Below are 20,729 nucleotides of genomic sequence, written 5' to 3' on the forward strand. Positions count from 1 at the left end.
TTCTCCCTCTCCCCCTCTCATTTTTTCTCACATGGCCAAAAATAAAAATATAAAAAAAAACCCCGTTTTAGTGGCCTAAGGTCTCTGTCTCTCTCTCTATAAGCCCTTCATTCACTGAGCAGCAGCAGCCACCATTGATGATACTCCCTGTCTCTGCTACCTCTTCTTCTGATTACCTTCCCCTCTGCCATTAAAACCCCACCAACAAGCGCAAAGGGCAACCTTTATATTCTTCTTCACTCTGCCTCTCTGCCCAATCTTGCTAATCTGATCTCTTTGATATTGTCTCATCTTTGAAGAAATTATATAGAGAGAGCGAGGATGGGAGGGGACAAAGCCATCAACTTGGAGGCCATCAAGAATGAGACCGTTGATCTGGTAATTTCACACACCCATCAAAAAAGAAGAAGAAGAAACTCATCTCTCTTTCTCTCTTTTTATTCTATCCCTTTGTTTGCTTGAATTATTTAATGGGTTTTATTAATTTTTGTTATTATATAAATATATATATATCATCAATATTCTTTCACGGGCAGTGTTTGTTTATGCTGGGTTTTTTTGGGTTCATATGCTTTTTGAAATGCCTGCGTCGATTACTGATTCTCGAGACATGTGTGATTTTATGCAATAATCGGTTAAAAATTTGTGGAAAACCATGCTTGTGATTGATTTCATGTTAATTTGTGGTTTCCGAGTAGTACGTTAAGTTTTTCTAGAGTACGAGTTTTCCTAGATTAGATTAGAGTGCTGGTGATGATGTTTGCTTCTAGAGTTCGATTTTTTGCAGGTTTGCTTCTAGAGTTCGACTTTTCGTAGATTAGATAAGAGTGCTAGTGATGATGTTTGTTTCTGGAGTTCGATTTTTCGTAGATTAGATATGGTGTTTGTTTCCTGATCGTGTGAATCGGTTAGATTTTGATTCCATTGCAACAATAACCGTCGAGATTCGGGGGGAGGGGAAGAATCGAGCAAATATGGCAATTAAAAGATATTTATCTGGACAATTGATTTAGGCTGTCTTTTTATATCGTAAAGGATTTATTATCATGCCCAATTTGACTAGGGGAAAAAAAAGAAACCAATGGAAAAGATCATTTATATTTTTTCTTTTTTTGCATTAACTAATACATATTTTCAATTTACATGCACCATTCAGAAAATTAAATTTCATGATAATTAAATTTTACATCGTTTCGATTAATTAATCCTCGACCATCCAAGATATAGCTTCGTTCCGACTTTGATACCTTTCTTTGATAGGCCACTTTAAATGCCCTATGCAATAATATCATGAGTAGTGTATAGGTTTAGCAATCGCATATAGTTGGTAGTTCTAGTTGGGATTACCGTGGACCCTTTTTGCCAATGTCTTTACTTTTCCAAAGAGGTAGAAAAGAAAAATGTCACACTCTTTTCATTTTTTCCACAAAGGAGGGATTGCTGATTAATAGTGTGTGACATGGGAAACCCTAGGATGGGAACCAGATTCGGGACCGACCTCGGTCTTCTCCAGTACGAGCAAAAGAGTCTCGGACTTGAGCATTCCTCCTTTAAAAACCAGAAATATGCATCCACTTTATCGGAACTTAACAGTCACTTTCCTCCCATCCAACTTGCATGAGAAACACCCTCTTAATGAACCTTTTAACATAACTTTCCCATGACAACTTTACATCGGTTCCGGCATAGCCAGAATAGAATCGTAAATATTGCAGTTGGTTCAGTTCGGCCTGATCGAGTGAATGTGGTGCCGTGGAAAAGTGACAAAAAGAAAAGCTTCTCCCAATTCATGTGCTATTGGCAAATCCACTTTATCTCCTGTCCAACCAACTTGCGATCATATCATATGCATATCTTATAAAGTTGCAGTTGGATCCGAACATGAGAAAGATAGAGATTGGTTATTCTCAACTTAATATATCTTTCTCAAACTTTTAATACGCTCCCAATTCACTATCAATAATTTTTTATTTTCTCACTGTTTTCCTCTTTTTTTTTTAAATATATCTTTTTTGGTTAATTAATTGATTAATTAATTGTCTGGTATGAGCTGTTTTGTATGGTAGTGAGGGGGGGGTACTTTTCCGTGGTACTTTTGGCCTTTTTCAGTCCGTGAAACGGCCACTGCACTAACTGTTCCTTTTGGCAAAATCTCTGATTATTTTTTTCAATTATATTTTTATGATCATTGTTTATTTCTATTTAATATTCTCTTTGCCACTTTTTATTACCTCACATTAATTAAAAAAATGGTCTAAAAGGGACAAAGGAGGTTTGATAGCTTGATTCAGACTCAAATGTTTTAGGATTTAAAAATCGTGTCTCATAGCTCAGATCAATCCTCAGAATTAGGTATAAAAAGTTTATAGTTGTAGTTTGCATGGGCTCCATCCATTTGCTGGTATTTCTGACCCACTAGTGGAGAGGGAGCCACTTCTGTGCTGGGGCTGTCCACCATGAGATGCCGATTGTTCTATATCTGTAACCATTGCCTCGTTAATAATAATAATTGGCCAGGGGCAACTTAAAAAAAAAATATAATGTTTGCTCTTGACCGGGGACGACTAATTAGGCAATCTAAAGGGCGAAGTGCGCTCTATGAAGAATGCCCTTTTCATTGTATTCGGGGGGAGAAAAATTGCCAATCCCCGAGGGAGTGAGGGACGGAAATGAATTTGCATCATAAAGTTCGGGGTTGAATGTTGAGCTGGATAAAATTTAGGGACCAAAGTTGAATGTAGTAACAACAAAATAAAGGAGGGGGCAAACTGCAGTTTTTAGACAATCTTTTTGTACCCCGACATGATTATCGGGAATCTCGACATGGAGGCGCGTGCCGTACACGGTCCACTCACTCGGCGGAAAGGTGATGGGTAGCCCCACCTGACCTGCCCACATCACATTTTATTATTATTATTATTATTTTTGTTTTGCTTTTATGTTATTTTGGGGTTGGTGTCGATCAACTCTTACGTGTGACCTGTTACGTCCCGTTTGGGACTTCTGTTCATGAGTTAAATTTCGAAGGACAAAAGACTTCAGCCCCTTATTTTGCTTCAGAAAAGAATTTTCAAAGGGAAACTTTTGCATTAGTAAAATTAAATCAAACAAAATGTTGACAAAAAATCAAAATTTTATTGGAGATGAGTTCCAATTCCATGCCCGATAAGTTTGCATTTTAAGCATGTGAATCGTACCACTAAGTGAAATTTCATCGACTGCCTCTAGTTTACTGAGAAGCTGCCGAAAAGAAAAACATAAAACTGATCTTCTTTTTTTTTTCCTTTTAATTTCGTTTCTTCAACTTTATTGTTAAAATGAATAGAGCAACTTGTACATCTTTTTTATTGGGAACTATATTTTTATTTGTGATTAGTATTTTCTTGAAATTCGGGGCTGTTCGGGAAATTGCTTTGCGTGCCTCAAAGTTTTTCATTTACAACATAATACATCGGGCAAATATCGTTGGTAATATCTTTTGAAATCAACATTGATGGCTGGAAGGCGATATCGACAAGCAATCAGCGACCGCAGTTGCCTGTGATGGTTGCTGAATGCAGTAAAGGAGATGGTGTTGCCTAAATCGACGTTTTGTTATAGAGAACACAAACAATGTCTCCTGAAAATTGTATCTGAAATGAAAATTTTACGAATAATTTCTGAGAACAACTGCTAAACCACATTACGAAAACAGTTATACCAATACTCTGTTTATAGAATCATTAAAAGATGCCCAAGAATGATTTTCAAGTTCTTCTGTTTCCATTGGAATTTTCCTTCATGGAACAAGCATGATCATCACTATGCTTTTGAAAAGATCGAACGAGCACTACACCACACATAACTTAGTCGAGATTAATAAGAAATGAGTAAAATAGAGAAGCTAATAATAAGTTTACTAGTTCAAAATTTAATTGGCACGAGCGATTTTCTGAAACACTTTGTATGCCTTCATTTTATTCTAAATGTATATTCTACAATTTTAACAGGAAAAGATTCCGATCGAGGAAGTGTTCGAGCAGCTTAAATCTTCCAAAGAAGGTTTGACCACTGAAGAAGGGGATCAGCGGCTCCAAATCTTTGGGTACAACAAGTTGGAGGAGAAAAAGGTATTCTTCGCGTCATATCTACCTAGCCCGAATTTTCATCATAAAATTACTGTAAGTAGATAAAGCTCATCAAGTTAGACTAAATTCAGGTATATGAAACAGCATGAAGAGACTTATAAGATGGATCACATGGGACATGTGGTCGCACTTGTTGATGTAGTAGATTCATGACCCAATATGCTAAATCCTGACCTGTTTCCCAATCCATTTTACACATTTCTTGAAAACGATACGAGCAAGAACCCCGCGACAGTTCACAGTTCTTTCCTTTGATGAAGTTTGCTTGCTTTGTGTTGGATAAATAGGAAAGTAAGATACTCAAGTTCCTTGGGTTCATGTGGAATCCCTTGTCATGGGTCATGGAAGCTGCAGCCATCATGGCTATCGCGCTTGCAAATGGCGATGGGAAGCCTCCTGATTGGCAGGATTTTGTGGGTATCATGTGCTTGCTCGTTATCAACTCTACCATCTCCTTCATCGAGGAGAACAATGCCGGTAATGCCGCTGCAGCCCTGATGGCCAATCTTGCTCCTAAAACGAAGGTAAAAACATAATGCTTATGAGAAAAACATCAATGAGTTGACCCTACCATATGTGATGATCCTGAACGTAGAGAAAGAAGGCAGGTTTGCTCATCACCTTTTGTATGATAGGTTCTGAGGGATGGGAAGTGGAGTGAACGTGAGGCAGCCGTCTTGGTTCCCGGAGATATCATTAGTATCAAGCTTGGAGACATCATTCCAGCAGATGCTCGTCTCCTCGAGGGTGACCCCCTGAAGGTTGATCAATCTGCTCTCACTGGTGAATCCCTCCCAGTGACAAAGAACCCCCATGATGAAGTCTTCTCGGGCTCAACCTGCAAGCAGGGCGAGATTGAGGCAATTGTGATTGCCACCGGGGTCCACACCTTCTTCGGGAAGGCAGCACACCTTGTCGACAGCACAAACCAAGTCGGGCACTTCCAGAAGGTCCTAACTGCAATTGGGAACTTCTGCATCTGCTCCATTGCAGTTGGGATGTTGATCGAGATCATTGTCATGTATCCGATTCAGCACCGGAAGTATCGGGACGGGATTAACAACCTCTTGGTGCTCTTGATCGGAGGTATCCCCATTGCTATGCCCACGGTCTTGTCCGTGACAATGGCAATCGGTTCCCACAGGCTGTCCCAGCAGGGGGCAATCACAAAGAGAATGACTGCAATTGAGGAGATGGCAGGAATGGACGTCCTCTGCAGTGATAAGACGGGGACTCTGACACTCAACAAGTTGAGCGTCGATAAGAACTTGATCGAAGTTTTCGTGAAAGATGTGGACAAGGAGGGTGTGATCCTCCTCGCTGCTCGGGCTTCTAGGACAGAGAACCAGGACGCTATTGATGCAGCCATTGTTGGAATGCTCGCTGATCCTAGAGAGGTAATTAAATCCCTTCATAAATTTTATTTGGGCAACTTCTTTTTGTCTGCAAAAGCATGTTTTTATCAGAAGAAAATGCTCTTCACTAAGAATTACTAGACTCTAGTACATATTTATGATGATTGGATGATAACTTCCAAGTTGCTATGATTAAATGCGCGAAGTATTAACTGGTTAATTGTAAGTTTCATATATATATCAGGCACGAGCTGGAATCAGAGAGGTGCATTTCTTTCCATTCAATCCCGTGGACAAGAGAACTGCTTTGACTTACATTGAGTCCAATGGGACCTGGCATCGAGCAAGCAAAGGGGCCCCTGAGCAAGTAAATCATCACCCAACAGCTTCTTTTGCATTTAACATGAACGTGGTATATGAACATAAATGTATCTGTGTTACTACAGATTTTGAATCTTTGCAATGCTCGAGAGGATATGAGGAAGAAGGTCCATGCTATCATCGATAAGTTTGCCGAACGTGGGTTGCGGTCGTTGGCAGTTGCTAGACAGGTTTGTCAATTTTATTGATTAGCATCTGCATTCTATTGCTCATTCTACTTGGTTAGATCATGCCCAGATTATAAGAATTTCCTGCTGTGTATGGATATATTTTATAGGAAGTGCCGGAGAAAACAAAAGAAAGCTCCGGGGCCCCCTGGCAGTTTGTGGGCCTTCTTTCTCTCTTTGACCCTCCAAGGCACGACAGTGCAGAAACCATTCGCAGAGCGCTCAATCTCGGGGTGAATGTTAAGATGATAACGGGTAATTAATAGATAATTCGTTTCCATTACCTCTACATACACCACTTTTATCATGAATGAATTATTTAGTTGTGCTTTCGTTTTGAAATCTTTAGGTGATCAACTTGCCATTGCTAAGGAGACGGGAAGGAGACTTGGTATGGGAACTAATATGTATCCTTCTGCTTCCTTACTTGGACAAGACAAGGATGCAAGCATTGCAGCACTTCCTGTGGAGGAACTAATCGAGAAGGCTGATGGGTTCGCTGGAGTTTTCCCAGGTTCGTATTTTCGTATTTTCGTTCTAACATTGGTTTTTCCTCCAGCATGAAATTAGCACCCACTCTCATTCTTGTGAGTCATTTTTGGGATTTTGGAACCGAGTTTTCTTAACTGATGGGAAATGGTTTCTGTTGACTCTGGATATTCGGAGAAATAATCACTGGATAATTCCATGTAGAGTGACTAGCATGAAACAAATGAAGCCTTACTCTTATTTCCCTATTCACAGAGCACAAGTACGAGATTGTGAAGAAACTGCAGGAAAGGAAGCACATATGTGGAATGACAGGGGATGGAGTTAACGATGCCCCTGCTCTGAAGAAGGCCGACATTGGAATTGCCGTTGCTGATGCTACTGATGCTGCTCGGAGTGCTTCTGACATTGTTCTTACCGAGCCTGGTCTGAGCGTCATCATTAGTGCAGTGCTAACTAGCCGGGCAATATTCCAGAGAATGAAGAATTATACTGTGAGTTGTATACTCTCTTATGAATTCCTCAATCCTTTTAAAACTTTTTTTTAACCCTTTGGAGATTTTATGGATTGCCGATATATTATTTGCAGATATATGCTGTCTCCATCACTATCCGTATTGTGGTAAGTAGCAATACAAGAAGCTCTCTTGATCTGTTTCGCGAGGATCATTTTCACTTTGGAAAATACTTTTTCCTAAGAAATAACTTTTTTTAACCATTGATAATCCTTCATTTGCGCTTTGAAATTTTCCAGTTCGGTTTCATGCTCATTGCTCTTATATGGAAGTTCGACTTCTCTCCTTTCATGGTTCTGATCATTGCCATACTGAATGATGGTAAGAAAGCTTTTCTTGCAATGTGCCTTTGTAGGGATTTATTTTGTTCGTTCTTGGCACTTCAAATTTTGGACAAGAGTAACGCCATAGCTTATTGAAATTTTCAAGGTACGATTATGACTATCTCAAAGGATCGTGTGAAGCCATCTCCAATGCCAGATAGCTGGAAACTGAAGGAGATCTTTGCGACTGGGATTGTGCTCGGAGGTTACTTGGCCTTGATGACTGTTGTTTTCTTCTGGGCAATGAAATCAACCGACTTCTTTTCCGTAAGAAACAATCACTACCTTGCACTCTCCTTGATCCCATTTAACTTTAATTATTCCTCATTATCCATAATCCAACTGAATTTAGGAAAAATTCCATGTGAGATCACTGAGAGATAATCGGGAAGAAATGATGGCCGCTCTGTACCTACAAGTGAGTATCGTGAGTCAAGCTTTGATCTTTGTCACCCGATCCAGAAGCTGGTCATTTGTTGAACGCCCGGGTCTGCTTTTAGTCACTGCCTTCATTATTGCACAACTGGTACGAGTCTCTTGAATCATATCCACTCTAGATATGACAATAGTCAAAACATGCGAGATTATCTGATTTAATTATTTCGGGGTTTGAAGATTGCAACGGTGATAGCGGTATATGCGAACTGGGGATTTGCGGAGATCAAAGGGTGCGGTTGGGGATGGGCAGGTGTGATCTGGCTCTATAGCATCGTCTTCTACCTTCCATTGGATCTCATCAAGTTTGCTATCAGATACATTCTAAGTGGAAAGGCTTGGCTCAACTTACTCGAGAACAAGGTACGCATATGCATATTTTGGGTAAAATACCGGCTACATGCTTCTCGTAATTCTAAGGTCGAGTAATTTTATGAATGGTAGACTGCCTTCACGACCAAGAAAGACTATGGTAAGGAGGAAAGGGAAGCTCAGTGGGCCCTCGCACAGAGAACCCTTCATGGGCTTCAGCCACCAGAAGCCTCTGCACTCTTCAACGACAAGAGCAGTTATAGGGAGCTGTCGGAGATCGCCGAGCAGGCCAAGAGACGAGCTGAAGTCGCGAGGTATCTTGACAGTTTCCTCCTCTATCATTGGTCCTAAGGCCTCATTCCTTCATTGCAAACGAATTATTTTGTTTTCATTATCGATCTCATGGCTCATGGATTGACTCGGGTCGAATTTATTGGTGATTTTGCAGGCTTCGGGAGCTGCATACGCTGAAGGGACATGTCGAGTCAGTTGTGAAGCTGAAGGGATTGGACATTGATACAATCCAGCAGCACTACACAGTGTGAGATACTCTCGTGAAATATCGCCCCGAGAAAGGAGAAGAGGAAGAAGCCTTAAGGCTCCGATGTTGGCGACTTAGAATAGCGGAGAAGATGAGATGGATCTGTCCCTCATCCTGTCTCCCTTTAGCTAGCTTATTAGATAAAAGTTTGTGGTGGAGCACTGTCTCCCTAATGTTCTAAATTTCCATAACGTTTCCCTTGGCATAATTTCTGGGAATTCCATTGTCGTCGCAGTTGCTGCACTTTTATATATGCAGTCCAACTTCCTTCGAGTTATATATCTTGATCACATGCCATCTTGATGGGCGAAACGATTCGACGAGGTTTGCTGTTGTAAGAATTACGGGCCCCTATGTGATAGAAACGTGAGTATTGGCGAATGAAGTTCACGACGGAGTTTGGGAAGTGATGTGGACACTGCTCAACGATACTAATAAATGACCACTCGAGTACTATTTTACGGGACTGACCGACTAAAACCACACCTCGAGAGGGAAGGCTATAAATATCTAAAGCACTTCACTTTCTAGGAGACTTTTACACAATCAAACTCTCTCCTACAAGAGGCCCATGGACCAAGCCCTTGTCTAGAATATGACTCTCTCCCTAACGAATTCTCTCAATCGTCCAACCATTCTCCCATCGGCTCCACCGGCCACACCTCCACTGCATCCGAACGATTCTTCCCCCCTCAACAAGAGCTGAGCTCTATAGGGAAGAATTCCTGCTTTCGATATGCAAGAAATCAAGAGTGCAGCAACTAGGGGACACGGACATCGTGCTCTAGATGCAAATCTTGGAGCTCTTTCACGCACAAACCCGAAAGCCAATTGTTCAAGAGGATAGACTAGAGAGGGAAATCCACTCGAGGATCACTGCTCGCCCACTTGTTCCATTTAACTCAATCATGCCAGACGTCCTCAAATCAAAGATATTCATCTCAAACTTATTCTTTTCTGATGATGGAGTCAGCAGCTCTTACATCATGTATATATGGATAAGAATATTTATGTACGTATATATATAATGTTATAGGTATACGTCTATATATTATGCTGGTAAGGACAAAGGGGCAAACGGGTGCACATGGCCGTCACTATCCCAACAATATGACATTTTAGTTTATAACATAATCTAATGTCGAAACCCAACGTGTAATAATTGCCTTTCCGCTTTAGATCAAGAAGTTTGCTCCATCTTTTTATCTGTTTACTTGTCCTTTCTGATCCAACTAATGTATAATATTGAATTATCCAGATTTTCTGCTCTTATGTCACTGTGTAGGTCCCTTATGTTATTTGTGTCACTGTACTTCTTCATCACGTTCATCCTCGTACTCGATGTATTTACGCCTCGAGAAGTTACTGAAAGTTATTAATTCTAGGTGCAGGTAACTGCAGTATATATATATATATATATCTGATCATGCTACTATGTGTTCAGTCGCACGTATGTTATGTGTCTTATTTATCTATAACATGATCGAGAGATTTGGTCAAAATATCTGGTGCCGCAGTACGTGAAGTAAAAAGAATAAAAAAAAAAACTAAAGAGTTCTTTTGAACTCAACTAAAACTAAAAATAAATCATGAGGATATGGTAGAATGACAAATTGTGTCATAATAGGTAGAGTTGCAAACTTGCAATGCCAAAGGTTTAATAAAATTTGAGATTATTATTATATTTGGTGGTCAGGGTCAAGCTGACATTCAAACAAAAATAGTTATTGATTAAAATACCTACGATTTTATCGAAAAAAAACTCAAATTTTACCCCAAAAAAACTCAAATTTAGAATAGGGAAGGCAAACATGGAGCAGGTTTATATATATATATATAATATTTTATATATAGCTATGATGGTCCGGTCAGAAAGTTTCAAAACGTCCAAATAGCTTAATGGAATTTTCTCAAATTTTTGAATTTTTTTCTTTTAAAATGAAAGTTTAATTTTTTTAAAAATATATAGATGTAGATTTATGGGACCAGTCATTATTTTTTTTAATCTTTTTTTGAAAAATATTTTCTTAATTTTAAAATTTATTTTTTAAAAAACATATAATATAGATTTGTGCGATCGGTTATTTTTCTCGATTTTTTTAGATTTATTTTGTAAAATGAATTTTTCGATTTTTATTTTTAAAAGCTTTTAAAACATATAAATATTATTTATGAAATTGTTGTTATTTTCTCAAAGTTTTGAACTATTTTTTAGAAGACGAACTTAAATTTTTTAAAACATATAGAAATATATATAGATTTATGGGAACATTAATTATTTTCTCAATTTTTATTTTTTATATTAAAAATATTGTTCGGAAAAATCTTGATAAAACAAATCAAGTAAGATTATATATTTTTTTTAAAAGCAAATCAAATAATATATTCTTTAATAGATATAGATATGAAGTGTTATTTATACATAAGTAGTAGGCGTACCAATTTTGCTATGAAAAAATATTACCACCACTAGATGCAAGTTCTTTAATTTTCGTAAACACACAACCTTATTTTGGTACGTCTACTATTAGACATAAATGTGAGTTGTTTAACTTTTTACTTTTCTAACATGTAAACTTTTATAAAATATTTTGATTTCCCAATTTATGTATGTAATTAATATAAAACACGATGTATTACCACAACGTAACGTGGTTGGAATTTTTTTATGCATAATCTCTATTCAAATTGCCGGACATATGAGTTTTTAAATTTTTTACCTCTTTTATTTGTAATAATGTAATAATTTTTCATTATCTTATTTGTAAAATAATAATATTATTATTACTCTATATATATAATAGTTATATAGTTCACTGTTATTGATTTAAATTATTACTTTTAACAACTTATGATAATATTTTATATAATAAAATATAAAAGATTCACGTTCATTCTCGTACAACGCATGCCTACGGCCAGTTTAGAATATGGGAAGGCACACATGGGCAATGGAGCAGCAAACATTGACAAAAAGAACAATAATAGAGTGGGTTGCGCCAAAAAGAATAATTTAAATGGATATACACCTATATATATATATATATTTAACAACGTGCGATTTAAGGATATCATTGTTAATTAATGATGAGGGAATGCATTGGATCCAGGGAAGAAGAGAAGAGATAGAGAAGCCCTAGCTCTCCAATCTCTTCTGGACCAAAATTAGAGAGATTCCTTCTGTCCTTGAAAATAATCCAATCTGTGATTCTTTTTCTTTTTTATTTTATTTTTAATAATTATGGCAGGAAGCTTCATATATGTGCACGAAACTTTGAATTTGTATTATAAAATTATCCAAACAATTTATATTATTTGGGTGATTAAATTGAATCTTCTTTCGAGGGCATAACTTGCAAATTACTAAGAACTACTTTCACTTCAGTGAAGGCTCACCTGATTTACATCATGCTTCTCTCAATATTCATAAGATAGAAACGGTTCAAGATGCACTCTGTGGCGAGAGAAATGAATCCATTCCATAGAGCAGCATAGCATATGTTATATTGATGATGGTAATTATGAAACCTGGAAATCTTCGACTGGAATTGGTTATCAAGTGTAGTTAACACTTCATGCTGTAAATTTTTCTTTTGGATAAGCCATGCTGTGAAAGTTGAGTTGTCTTATACTGTAATTTCGTTTTAAATGTGTTGGACTATGGTGGAGTTGCAGTTTGGAGATCCGAAGGATATCCCATACATAACGTTTCGGCAAAATATATTTATAATACAGATATGCAAATAATATTTATGAAATGTTTATTTGTTTGGGTTAGAACCATTTTTTTCACCGAAAAGAAAATCATATTTTTGGCGTGTATAAGGTCTCGATTAATTTAATTCGAGTGAGGTCAGCCGATTAAGGAATAAAAATCCTTCAATCATTCACCCAAAAAAACCCTGCAATCATGAATCTTTTCTATGCAAGATCTTACTTAGAAAAGAATAAGCGTCGAACGGTTCAAGCAATTCACGTGATCAAATTTATTTTTTTGGTTGTACCATAATATTCAGAAATTCCACATGCCATGATTAATCCAGTTTGAATCGAGTTGGTTCACTAAAAGAGTAAATCTCTCCCAATATGAATTTTCTCCATTCACAATATTCGAATTCAAGATTTTAATTAAAAAAATAAGTATTGAATTACTTTAAATTAAGGTGCTACCAAACTTATTTGGATATAGGAGAAGGTCGTACTCGGAATCTGATGCATTGAATGTGGGGACTGAGCTGTCAGAAGCGCGGGAGTTGAGGTTTAAGAATGATTCTTTGGAAGAATCTTTCCTTTCCGATTGGATGTATATCATGTGATCTTTCTTGTACATTTGGATATATAAAAGGTTCCGATTATCATTATGTGATGCTGGATAAGTCTAGACTTCCAATCCAGCTTCCATTATTTTTTCTTTTAAATAAATAATCCAGCTTTCACGGTTATCAAAACTTAAATTTAGAATATTTAATTCTTAAACTTGTAAAAGTTTAAAAGTCTTCCAGATGCAAACGATATTAATCAAACTTCAAAGTGAAAATAACTCGGTAAACACTTGGGATTTGGTAAACTCTGCGAGTCAACTGAGTTTATTTTCTAGAGGGGAAGATGAAGCAAACCTCGATAATTAAATGACAATACACAAAGCAATTCCATAAACACAGACAACATTTTACAATTAAAAAATAACAGTATCACATATGGTAGTAAACATTTTTCTTCAGTTTAATTCTTCGTGCGCCTTCTCCATTCTTCATTGTTTTGATTTCTTCTCATTTATTTGGTTTGTGTAAGTTCAATTGATGTCGAGTTAGGACTTTATCGTGTACGTATATGGACTTGAAATTTAGGTTGTTCGGAGTTTAAGTGCTTACAATGTTATCTTTTTTTGTAAAATATATATACATGCGTATAACTATAGTGAATATATTTTTTTGATACCTAGAGTTGTATGATTTGTAAACTCTGCGAGTTTACGAGTTGAGTTTATTATTTGAGTTGATGCTCCTACGGAATCTACTTAAACTCTCAATTTTAATAAGCATGCTGGTCTTGGTGAAGCTTTGACATAAAATGTTACTGATATCTGTTGCCATGTCCTTGATAATTGCAACTCGAAGTTAATCGAGAACTGATTCAATTTAAGTCCGATAAAAGAATTACAATGTCATTTCTAAATTAGTAAAGAAGAATTATTTATCTTATATTGGATCATGATATTAGGGGAGTCAAACTCTTCATTGTCCTCATCAGCAGATCTGTTCACAAAATCTAGACATATACATATACACCTGCATGTATGCAAGACGTTAGCAACTCAAATCAGCAATTTCAATGTAGATCTTGGGCGAGGAAAGTCATGTGCCATATTGAATTTTAAGGTGTCAAAGTTAAAATAATGGGATCTGCTGGTTCCTTGGGAGACCAAACTCAGGTCTCAGGTTAGGGGATTGGATGGACAGGGTTAGTTTAAGTACTGTTCTCCTGAAACTTTGGATCCGATTTTATCTAATAATGTTCTCTTTCGGTGAAATATGTCGATGTTGAAGATGGCGATCTAAAAATAGAAGCATTAAGAGGGGTAAAATTGTACCCGTGATAATTGGGGATGGAGGGGCATTGATGCGGTCGACCAGAGCAATAGAGGTTAATCCAGTCACGTAATTTCCAAATCATGTACGCTATTGGAAGATGTTATGCTTGCGAGAACATTATCCATATTAACTTAGTTTTGGGTGGTGGTGGTATCAAGGCAAGGTGCATGTGGCACATAGGATCTGCACGATTAGGGCTTTTTTTTTTTTTTGAATAACGTGGTAGTTTGGTCCAAAACGAAATATTTATTACTATTATATGATGAGGTATGAAGGGTACATTGCAAATAACTTGAGAACTCAAGAGTTTATTAATTATGAAAAGATAATGCAGTTGGTCCAATAAAAATTAATTGTTACAAAAAATTGTAAACATTTTTCCAATTTCTAAGAAAATCTAACAGCTAATCAAGTTAAAAGAAATTGTAATATTTGTATGTTTCATGCCTACTGTTTTCCAACGTTTTACTTTTTATTCTTTAGTATAGCAGAAGCAAATCTGATGCACGTGAACGATCCCATATGCCATTTGAATTTCAATATACATATATCCCCTTAAGACGTTCCTCTAATAACACTCATCAAATTAATAAATTAAAGGAAAATAAAAAATAGGTTCCTTCACTAATTAGGGACCTCAAAATCCATGCTCTTTCTAGTTGTCGAAGAATTTGACTTGTGTGATAATATAGATATAGATCACTTGCTTCATCCCGTTAAAAGTTGATCATAGTGCATCTACATGCACACACACATCTCGAAATATTTCTGATAATTAAAATGCTGTTGCTCTTGTTGTTGTTATTATTAAGAACAAATGTATGAACATCAATAACAACTTTTTCATTGTTATTATTATCAATTAAGAGCTGGATGTCCTAAATCATTTGTCTTGAATGATTTTAGGATTTAACTTACAGTGGACTCGATTCTTTGGTGAAGCATGTACATAGTGTTTAGTGGTGTAGACTCGTCACAAAAACGTGGTATAAAAGAAATAAGTTCAATGCATGGCACTCACCCTGGATTTAGAATCATGAGGTCCTGATTCAATTTCTTAGTAATAAGACTATCTGCATTACTATAAGGATCATATGAGCTTTTCCGAATGCTCGGAAAAAAAGGGCATTGAATCTAACCTTAAACTATACTTGCAGTTAAATACTATACCAAAGCCCAATTAATTACTGTACCAGCTTAACTACTTAAATTAAATAAAAGGTTAATAGCTAAAAAAAACACAACCTTTTCACATTTTTTTCTGATTCTAGCTTGATCTTTCAAAAAATATCTAGAAAAACAAGACATTTCATTTTAGTCTCAAATCTAACACGACGTTAACTTTTTCATCAATTTTAAACATTAGTGCCACATGTCATCACACTATTGGATGAGTGAGTTCCACTTTTTTATTTAATTAAAAAATTGCTGAAATTAAAAAAAAAATCGACTGACGAGCTGAGGCTTGAATGAGGAGGGAGCCGACGGTGGTGCCCATGATTGCAACCACCACCACCTCAATCAGGGTCGGCGACAATAGCAGGGGTCGTCGCCGACCTCGATTGTGGCGGTGGTGGCCGCAATCGAGGCCACCACCGCCGGAATCGAAGGATCCCATACCGCCGCCGACCCCCTCCTCCTTTAGGCCTTAGCTGACCCTTCCCTTTTTTCTTTTAGTTTTCAATTTTTTTATTAAATAAAAATAAGTGGGACCCACTCATCCAATAAGGTGATGACAAGTGAAACTATCTTTAAAATTGACAAAAAATTTAACATACTACTAAATTTGAGACTAAAATAAAAGACTGTATTTTTTTGGATAATTTTTAAAAGATAGTTTTAGATTCATAAAAAAAGTGTAAAAGTCGTGATTTTTTGTGATTAATCCTTAAATAAATGACAATCATGTCAAAATCACAGTGTGACCATTAGATCCTCTCCACTTGGATCTGGACCCCGTAATACCTAAACATTGCTCCGTCGTTAGGCGATTGACACTTGTCAGCTTGCCATTCATCAAGTCCCTCTTCATCAAACAATATAAATAAGTGTAAATGTATATATATATATATATATTATCAACTTCAGCTACACATTTCACACGTGGGCCCCATGCCTTATCAAGATTCTGAGAATGTGACCATCCCCAACTAAAAAGATCATAATACCACTTCTTGTGGCTGCAATTGGCTTTATAGAATAAGCCTCCAATCAGCAGGGGAGACAACCTAATTCAATTTGATTGATTTATTTTTCCAGTTGGGCCCACATTTAGCTTCAGCCTAATCTTAACCAAGCGACATTACTATAATATTACTTATCAGAAAAAGACATTACTATAATATTAGTCCTCTTTTTCATGGCATTAGTTTTATATTTGCTAAAGTTTAGCTTTCATCTTCTTGTCCCTTTTCCTACCCGATGCAATCTTATGGATTTATAAAGTATATTTTTTGGTTCAAGCATCATTTAGCTAATTAGAGAAACAAAACAAAGCAGCACGCGCATGGCTGATGTCTCTTTTATTAAACATTCACAATGACCTCAAAAGGGAAGTTCCAAACTTCGTTACCAATTGTGTTATATCTATGTCTAATTATAAATACAGTCAGTAGTACGGTTTTTCTCGATGCATGAAGCTTTTATTAGTAAAGCCCTTATCATGAAGTGATCGGTCATTTTATAACCGCAAAAATGACATGCTGGTACTAGTTATTAGTTTTTCCTTTCTTCGTATAATGTCCATATGCCGAGGCAAATAATGTCTCAATCAAGGGTTTTATTTATTAGGATCTTTTTGACTTGTGGCCATCATTCTGTTATCTGTTTTCTCTGCGAAACTCTTTGGCTGCTTCTTGTTATTAATCCATTCGGCATGGATTCGACCTCTTGTGTAATGATGCGGCTCTGCAGTTATATGTTGACCTAGTTTTTTTCTATTTTGGCTGAAAACACTGATTTGGAATGTATCTTCTTTAATTAGGAGGAAAATCGACCAATTTCATTTAGAAAACATAGCCTATATAAGACATTAAAATAATTACATTGCTTTTCAAACTTAACTTTAATCTATTTACGACCGAATCAGGATGGCTTCTCCTGTAAGTGTTTTCTCTGGGTCCAGCGGAAACTAAAATCGAAAAGAATAAATTGAAAACAATTTATAAGGAAGACAATTAAGTGAGTTTGAGGAGAAAAATAAATGATTCTTTCGATTATAGGGGAGAATCATGAGTTTTGTACGAAACAATAAATGACTTAATGAAAGAGTATGGATAGTCCCATAACAAGAATCAAATCTCGAATCTATAAATTATCACGTGATAATTTATATACTGCATTAATTTTCAAAAAGAAAAAGAAAAAGAAGAAAAAAGAAAAAACACAGATTAAGAAAAGGCAAAGGAAGGTCCCACCTTGAGTTACGGCTTGTGTCTTGGATAGCCTACAACGCGTGCTCTATCCCAAATCCCAATCGTCATCAATTTTCAAAAGATGCCAGTCATTATTCTCTCTTCTTCTCTTTCTTTTTGTGGAAGTGATATTTCGCAACCAAAATGGATGACGTGAGACTTCATAATAGTTAATGACACATTCTATTTTTTCATAAGAAAGAATTCAGTGTACCGATATTTATTCTTGACTTGTAATTGAAAAGTTCTAAATTAGAACCTTATAATAAGTAGAATTTCTCGTATTCTTTTTTATTTGGCATTCCCTTATCTCTTAATAGGTTCACAAGCAACTCTCGTAAGTCAAAAGAGAAAAGCAAAGCAAACGTTTTCCAAGCATTTCCATTCTTCTCTCGCCCTCACCATCCTTCTTCTCATAGATGACCAATACCGAGACAAACAGTGACGTTTTCCAATATATCACGACGATAAAGTGTAAGTCATATCTGATATGGATCAACAGAAATGCAATGAAATGAAATTGCCCCGTGAATCATGATTTAAGAAAAAATGCGGGCATAGTGATCTTATTATAATCCTTTCAAGTGATTGAACTCTAGCTTTGTGAACCTAATTACTTCATGTACGTACGTACTCCACGCGACTCCTCTATCGTATAGACTCTAGAATCTGAATACCAGCTTCTTGTGGGTCTCTCCAAATCATCTGCCACGGAAAACACGGAGGAGGAAGATTACCCCAAAAAAAAAAAAAAAAAAAAGAACGCAAGATACGAGCGGAAAACGAGTGAAAAAGAAAAGGGAAAAAAAATTATATGGATATCATCAACGAACATTAATTTTACGACTACAGGACTAAATGATTTTGAAATTCCAAGATCGTTGGATGTGGGAACAGGAAACCTTGCTATAGACCATCCGAAACGTATCTCACCGCCCTAGTGAAAAGATAAGTAGCGATGTCACAGATTACATAGAAATCATTATCTAATTTTAATGAATTCGAGGATTTCAATATAAAAAAGAACCGGATATGGCGAAATTGGCAGGCTCTACGGACTTATCAACAGGCGTTTTCTTATAATAAACCTTTTTTCATAAAAAAAAAAGTGCAACCCAGAAATTCTTAAATAAATAATTTATAACTGTCTCATCAGATGAAGTTATGAATCAAGACCTCTGGCTCTCCCAAGCTTTGTTGGATCTGTGAAGGCGACAGCTCAGGGGAAGAGAGAGGGCAATATTTTTTTACCAGCATTAATAGTAGTGCATGGTCGGCAAACTTGATGTGCCTTGATCAATCCGTGCAATTTTGTACATGCCCCGTGGATTTTTCTCCTCAGCACTCCATGACCATTACTACTCCACGTGGACGTGCCTTAAGGATTATGCAAAAATAGAATACACATATTGAATACAAGCAGTCTTGTGTGTTTAATTTGGGTGTGTGTATTTATTTATTTATTTAAGGTTTGCACCGTATGATACTGAAAATCTAAACGGGTTTGACGAATTCAGATTCAAGCTAGGTTGGCTCATTAAAAGAAAAAATTCTTTCAAATTCTAATTATGTTTTAAACCATAGTTCGAGCTGGGTTGCTAAAGGTAGTTTTTCTTATAGAATTATTTTCAATCACATAATCCAAACTCAAGACTTTATTTCAGGACATGAGGTGGCAAATCAATTTAATCAACTCATGTTGATGTTTGGCATTCATCTTAAATTTAATTAGTATGTGTGTATTGCTTCATTTGTGACCGTGAAAGCGTAGTCAAATTGGATGCCAATCGAATTTGAGACTAACGGTGCAAGTTGTGTCGGATAATTCGGCCTTTTCTCTCTAATTTTGTGTCATTACGGGTCCTAACCTAGACCCCGTTAACTTACAATTGTTGGATTATTTAAATATCGAGTAACGGTACCATTTACAGATTGTTTGGTGTTTCATAACGTACGACATTTGGAATCTACAGTCAAATATACTGCGTAAGATCGCGAAATGACCGTTGTAAATTGCTCTAGAAGATCAATTTTGTAAGATGGATGCATGATTTATTATTTAGTATCACTATATACATCTTGTCAATGTCTCGTACATATCTTCTGGGTCCACGGAATAATTCCGATTGATGATAATCTTTCAAATAAATGTCATCAGCTACCTTATAACATCATCGACCTATTAGAGCGTCCCCCGTGCATTATGATCCATGACAAAACGGAGATATTTTATGGGATGGATGATGATAGGAAAGTTAAGTAATCGTGGTCCCCTTCACAATAGATTCTACCGTTGAAAGTCTTTTCTCATCTCATTGATTGATCCAATGCTTCTGAAAGTTGCTTCACAGCAGAAACAAACATCATTGGCCTATATGATTCCATGCTTCTCACGAGACACGATCCATTATTCTCTTCTCATTCGACTATTTATAGTAGGAACCGGGTCATATATAGGATTCTCAAAAGGGGGAGGTGCCTTTGTTTGCTCCTCCTCCCGTGCAAATTCATGTATATTGATAAATTTTTCACGATAGATAACTATCTTTTACAATAAAATTTTTTGAAATTTTTAAGTAAAAGATTAATCTTTTACCTTATTGATGCCTTTTTAGTCATATGCATGATCCTTTGTCAATGGCATGACTGCCCGACTGCCTAATGGAAGGTGGTCTGGTGCAGATACGCGTAAAGGTGGCACATGTACCACGAGTACGGTGCGTGCGAAAAAGAGTAAAGGACCCCGATATCCCATGAAATGAAATTACGATTGAACATATAAGACATATATCCAGTATACCGTGCATACGCATATATTATATTTATGTATGTATGTATGAAGTGGAGAGTTTTATTCCATGGGGACAACAAAACAAGTAGAAGACAAGGCAAAGGCATGCCCACGTTACGAACATTAGAATATCCAAAAAAGCAATCATAGTCTATAATAATACCTCCCTGAGCATGTGGATGTAAGCGGTGTGGATTTTCCCGGATCTGAACTGGCCTCGAGTTTGCATATATTATTTTCCATTATTGTTTTTTTTAATATATCTTTTTCCTCATGCAAGAGAAGAATA

The 20,729-nt window shown here is 36.6% G+C and overlaps 1 protein-coding gene across 1 annotated transcript; it reads left to right on the forward strand.

The window, feature by feature from the left end:
• Positions 1-321: 321 nt before the first annotated feature.
• On the forward strand, positions 322-8,940 carry LOC116195393 (plasma membrane ATPase 4-like). Its single transcript, XM_031524556.1, has 16 exons — positions 322-378; positions 3,990-4,109; positions 4,415-4,651; positions 4,763-5,524; positions 5,727-5,849; positions 5,929-6,033; positions 6,141-6,285; positions 6,380-6,544; positions 6,775-7,013; positions 7,109-7,141; positions 7,274-7,355; positions 7,464-7,624; positions 7,710-7,883; positions 7,973-8,155; positions 8,237-8,418; positions 8,553-8,940. Exons 1-16 carry the CDS (start codon positions 322-324, stop codon positions 8,647-8,649), a joined length of 2,865 nt encoding a protein of 954 aa, XP_031380416.1. The 3' UTR covers positions 8,650-8,940.
• Positions 8,941-20,729: the final 11,789 nt, after the last annotated feature.

This window comes from Punica granatum, chromosome 2 (assembly GCF_007655135.1).
Source record: "Punica granatum isolate Tunisia-2019 chromosome 2, ASM765513v2, whole genome shotgun sequence".
Lineage (NCBI taxonomy): Eukaryota > Viridiplantae > Streptophyta > Magnoliopsida > Myrtales > Lythraceae > Punica > Punica granatum.

Bases quoted from the DNA above. Each gene is read 5' to 3' on its own strand.
- LOC116195393 (XM_031524556.1), top strand. From the start codon at position 322: ATGGGAGGGGACAAAGCCATCAACTTGGAGGCCATCAAGAATGAGACC. The intron at 4,110-4,414 runs GTATTCTTCGCG...TTGGATAAATAG, and splicing joins ACAAGTTGGAGGAGAAAAAG to GAAAGTAAGATACTCAAGTT. The intron at 8,156-8,236 runs GTACGCATATGC...TATGAATGGTAG, and splicing joins TCAACTTACTCGAGAACAAG to ACTGCCTTCACGACCAAGAA.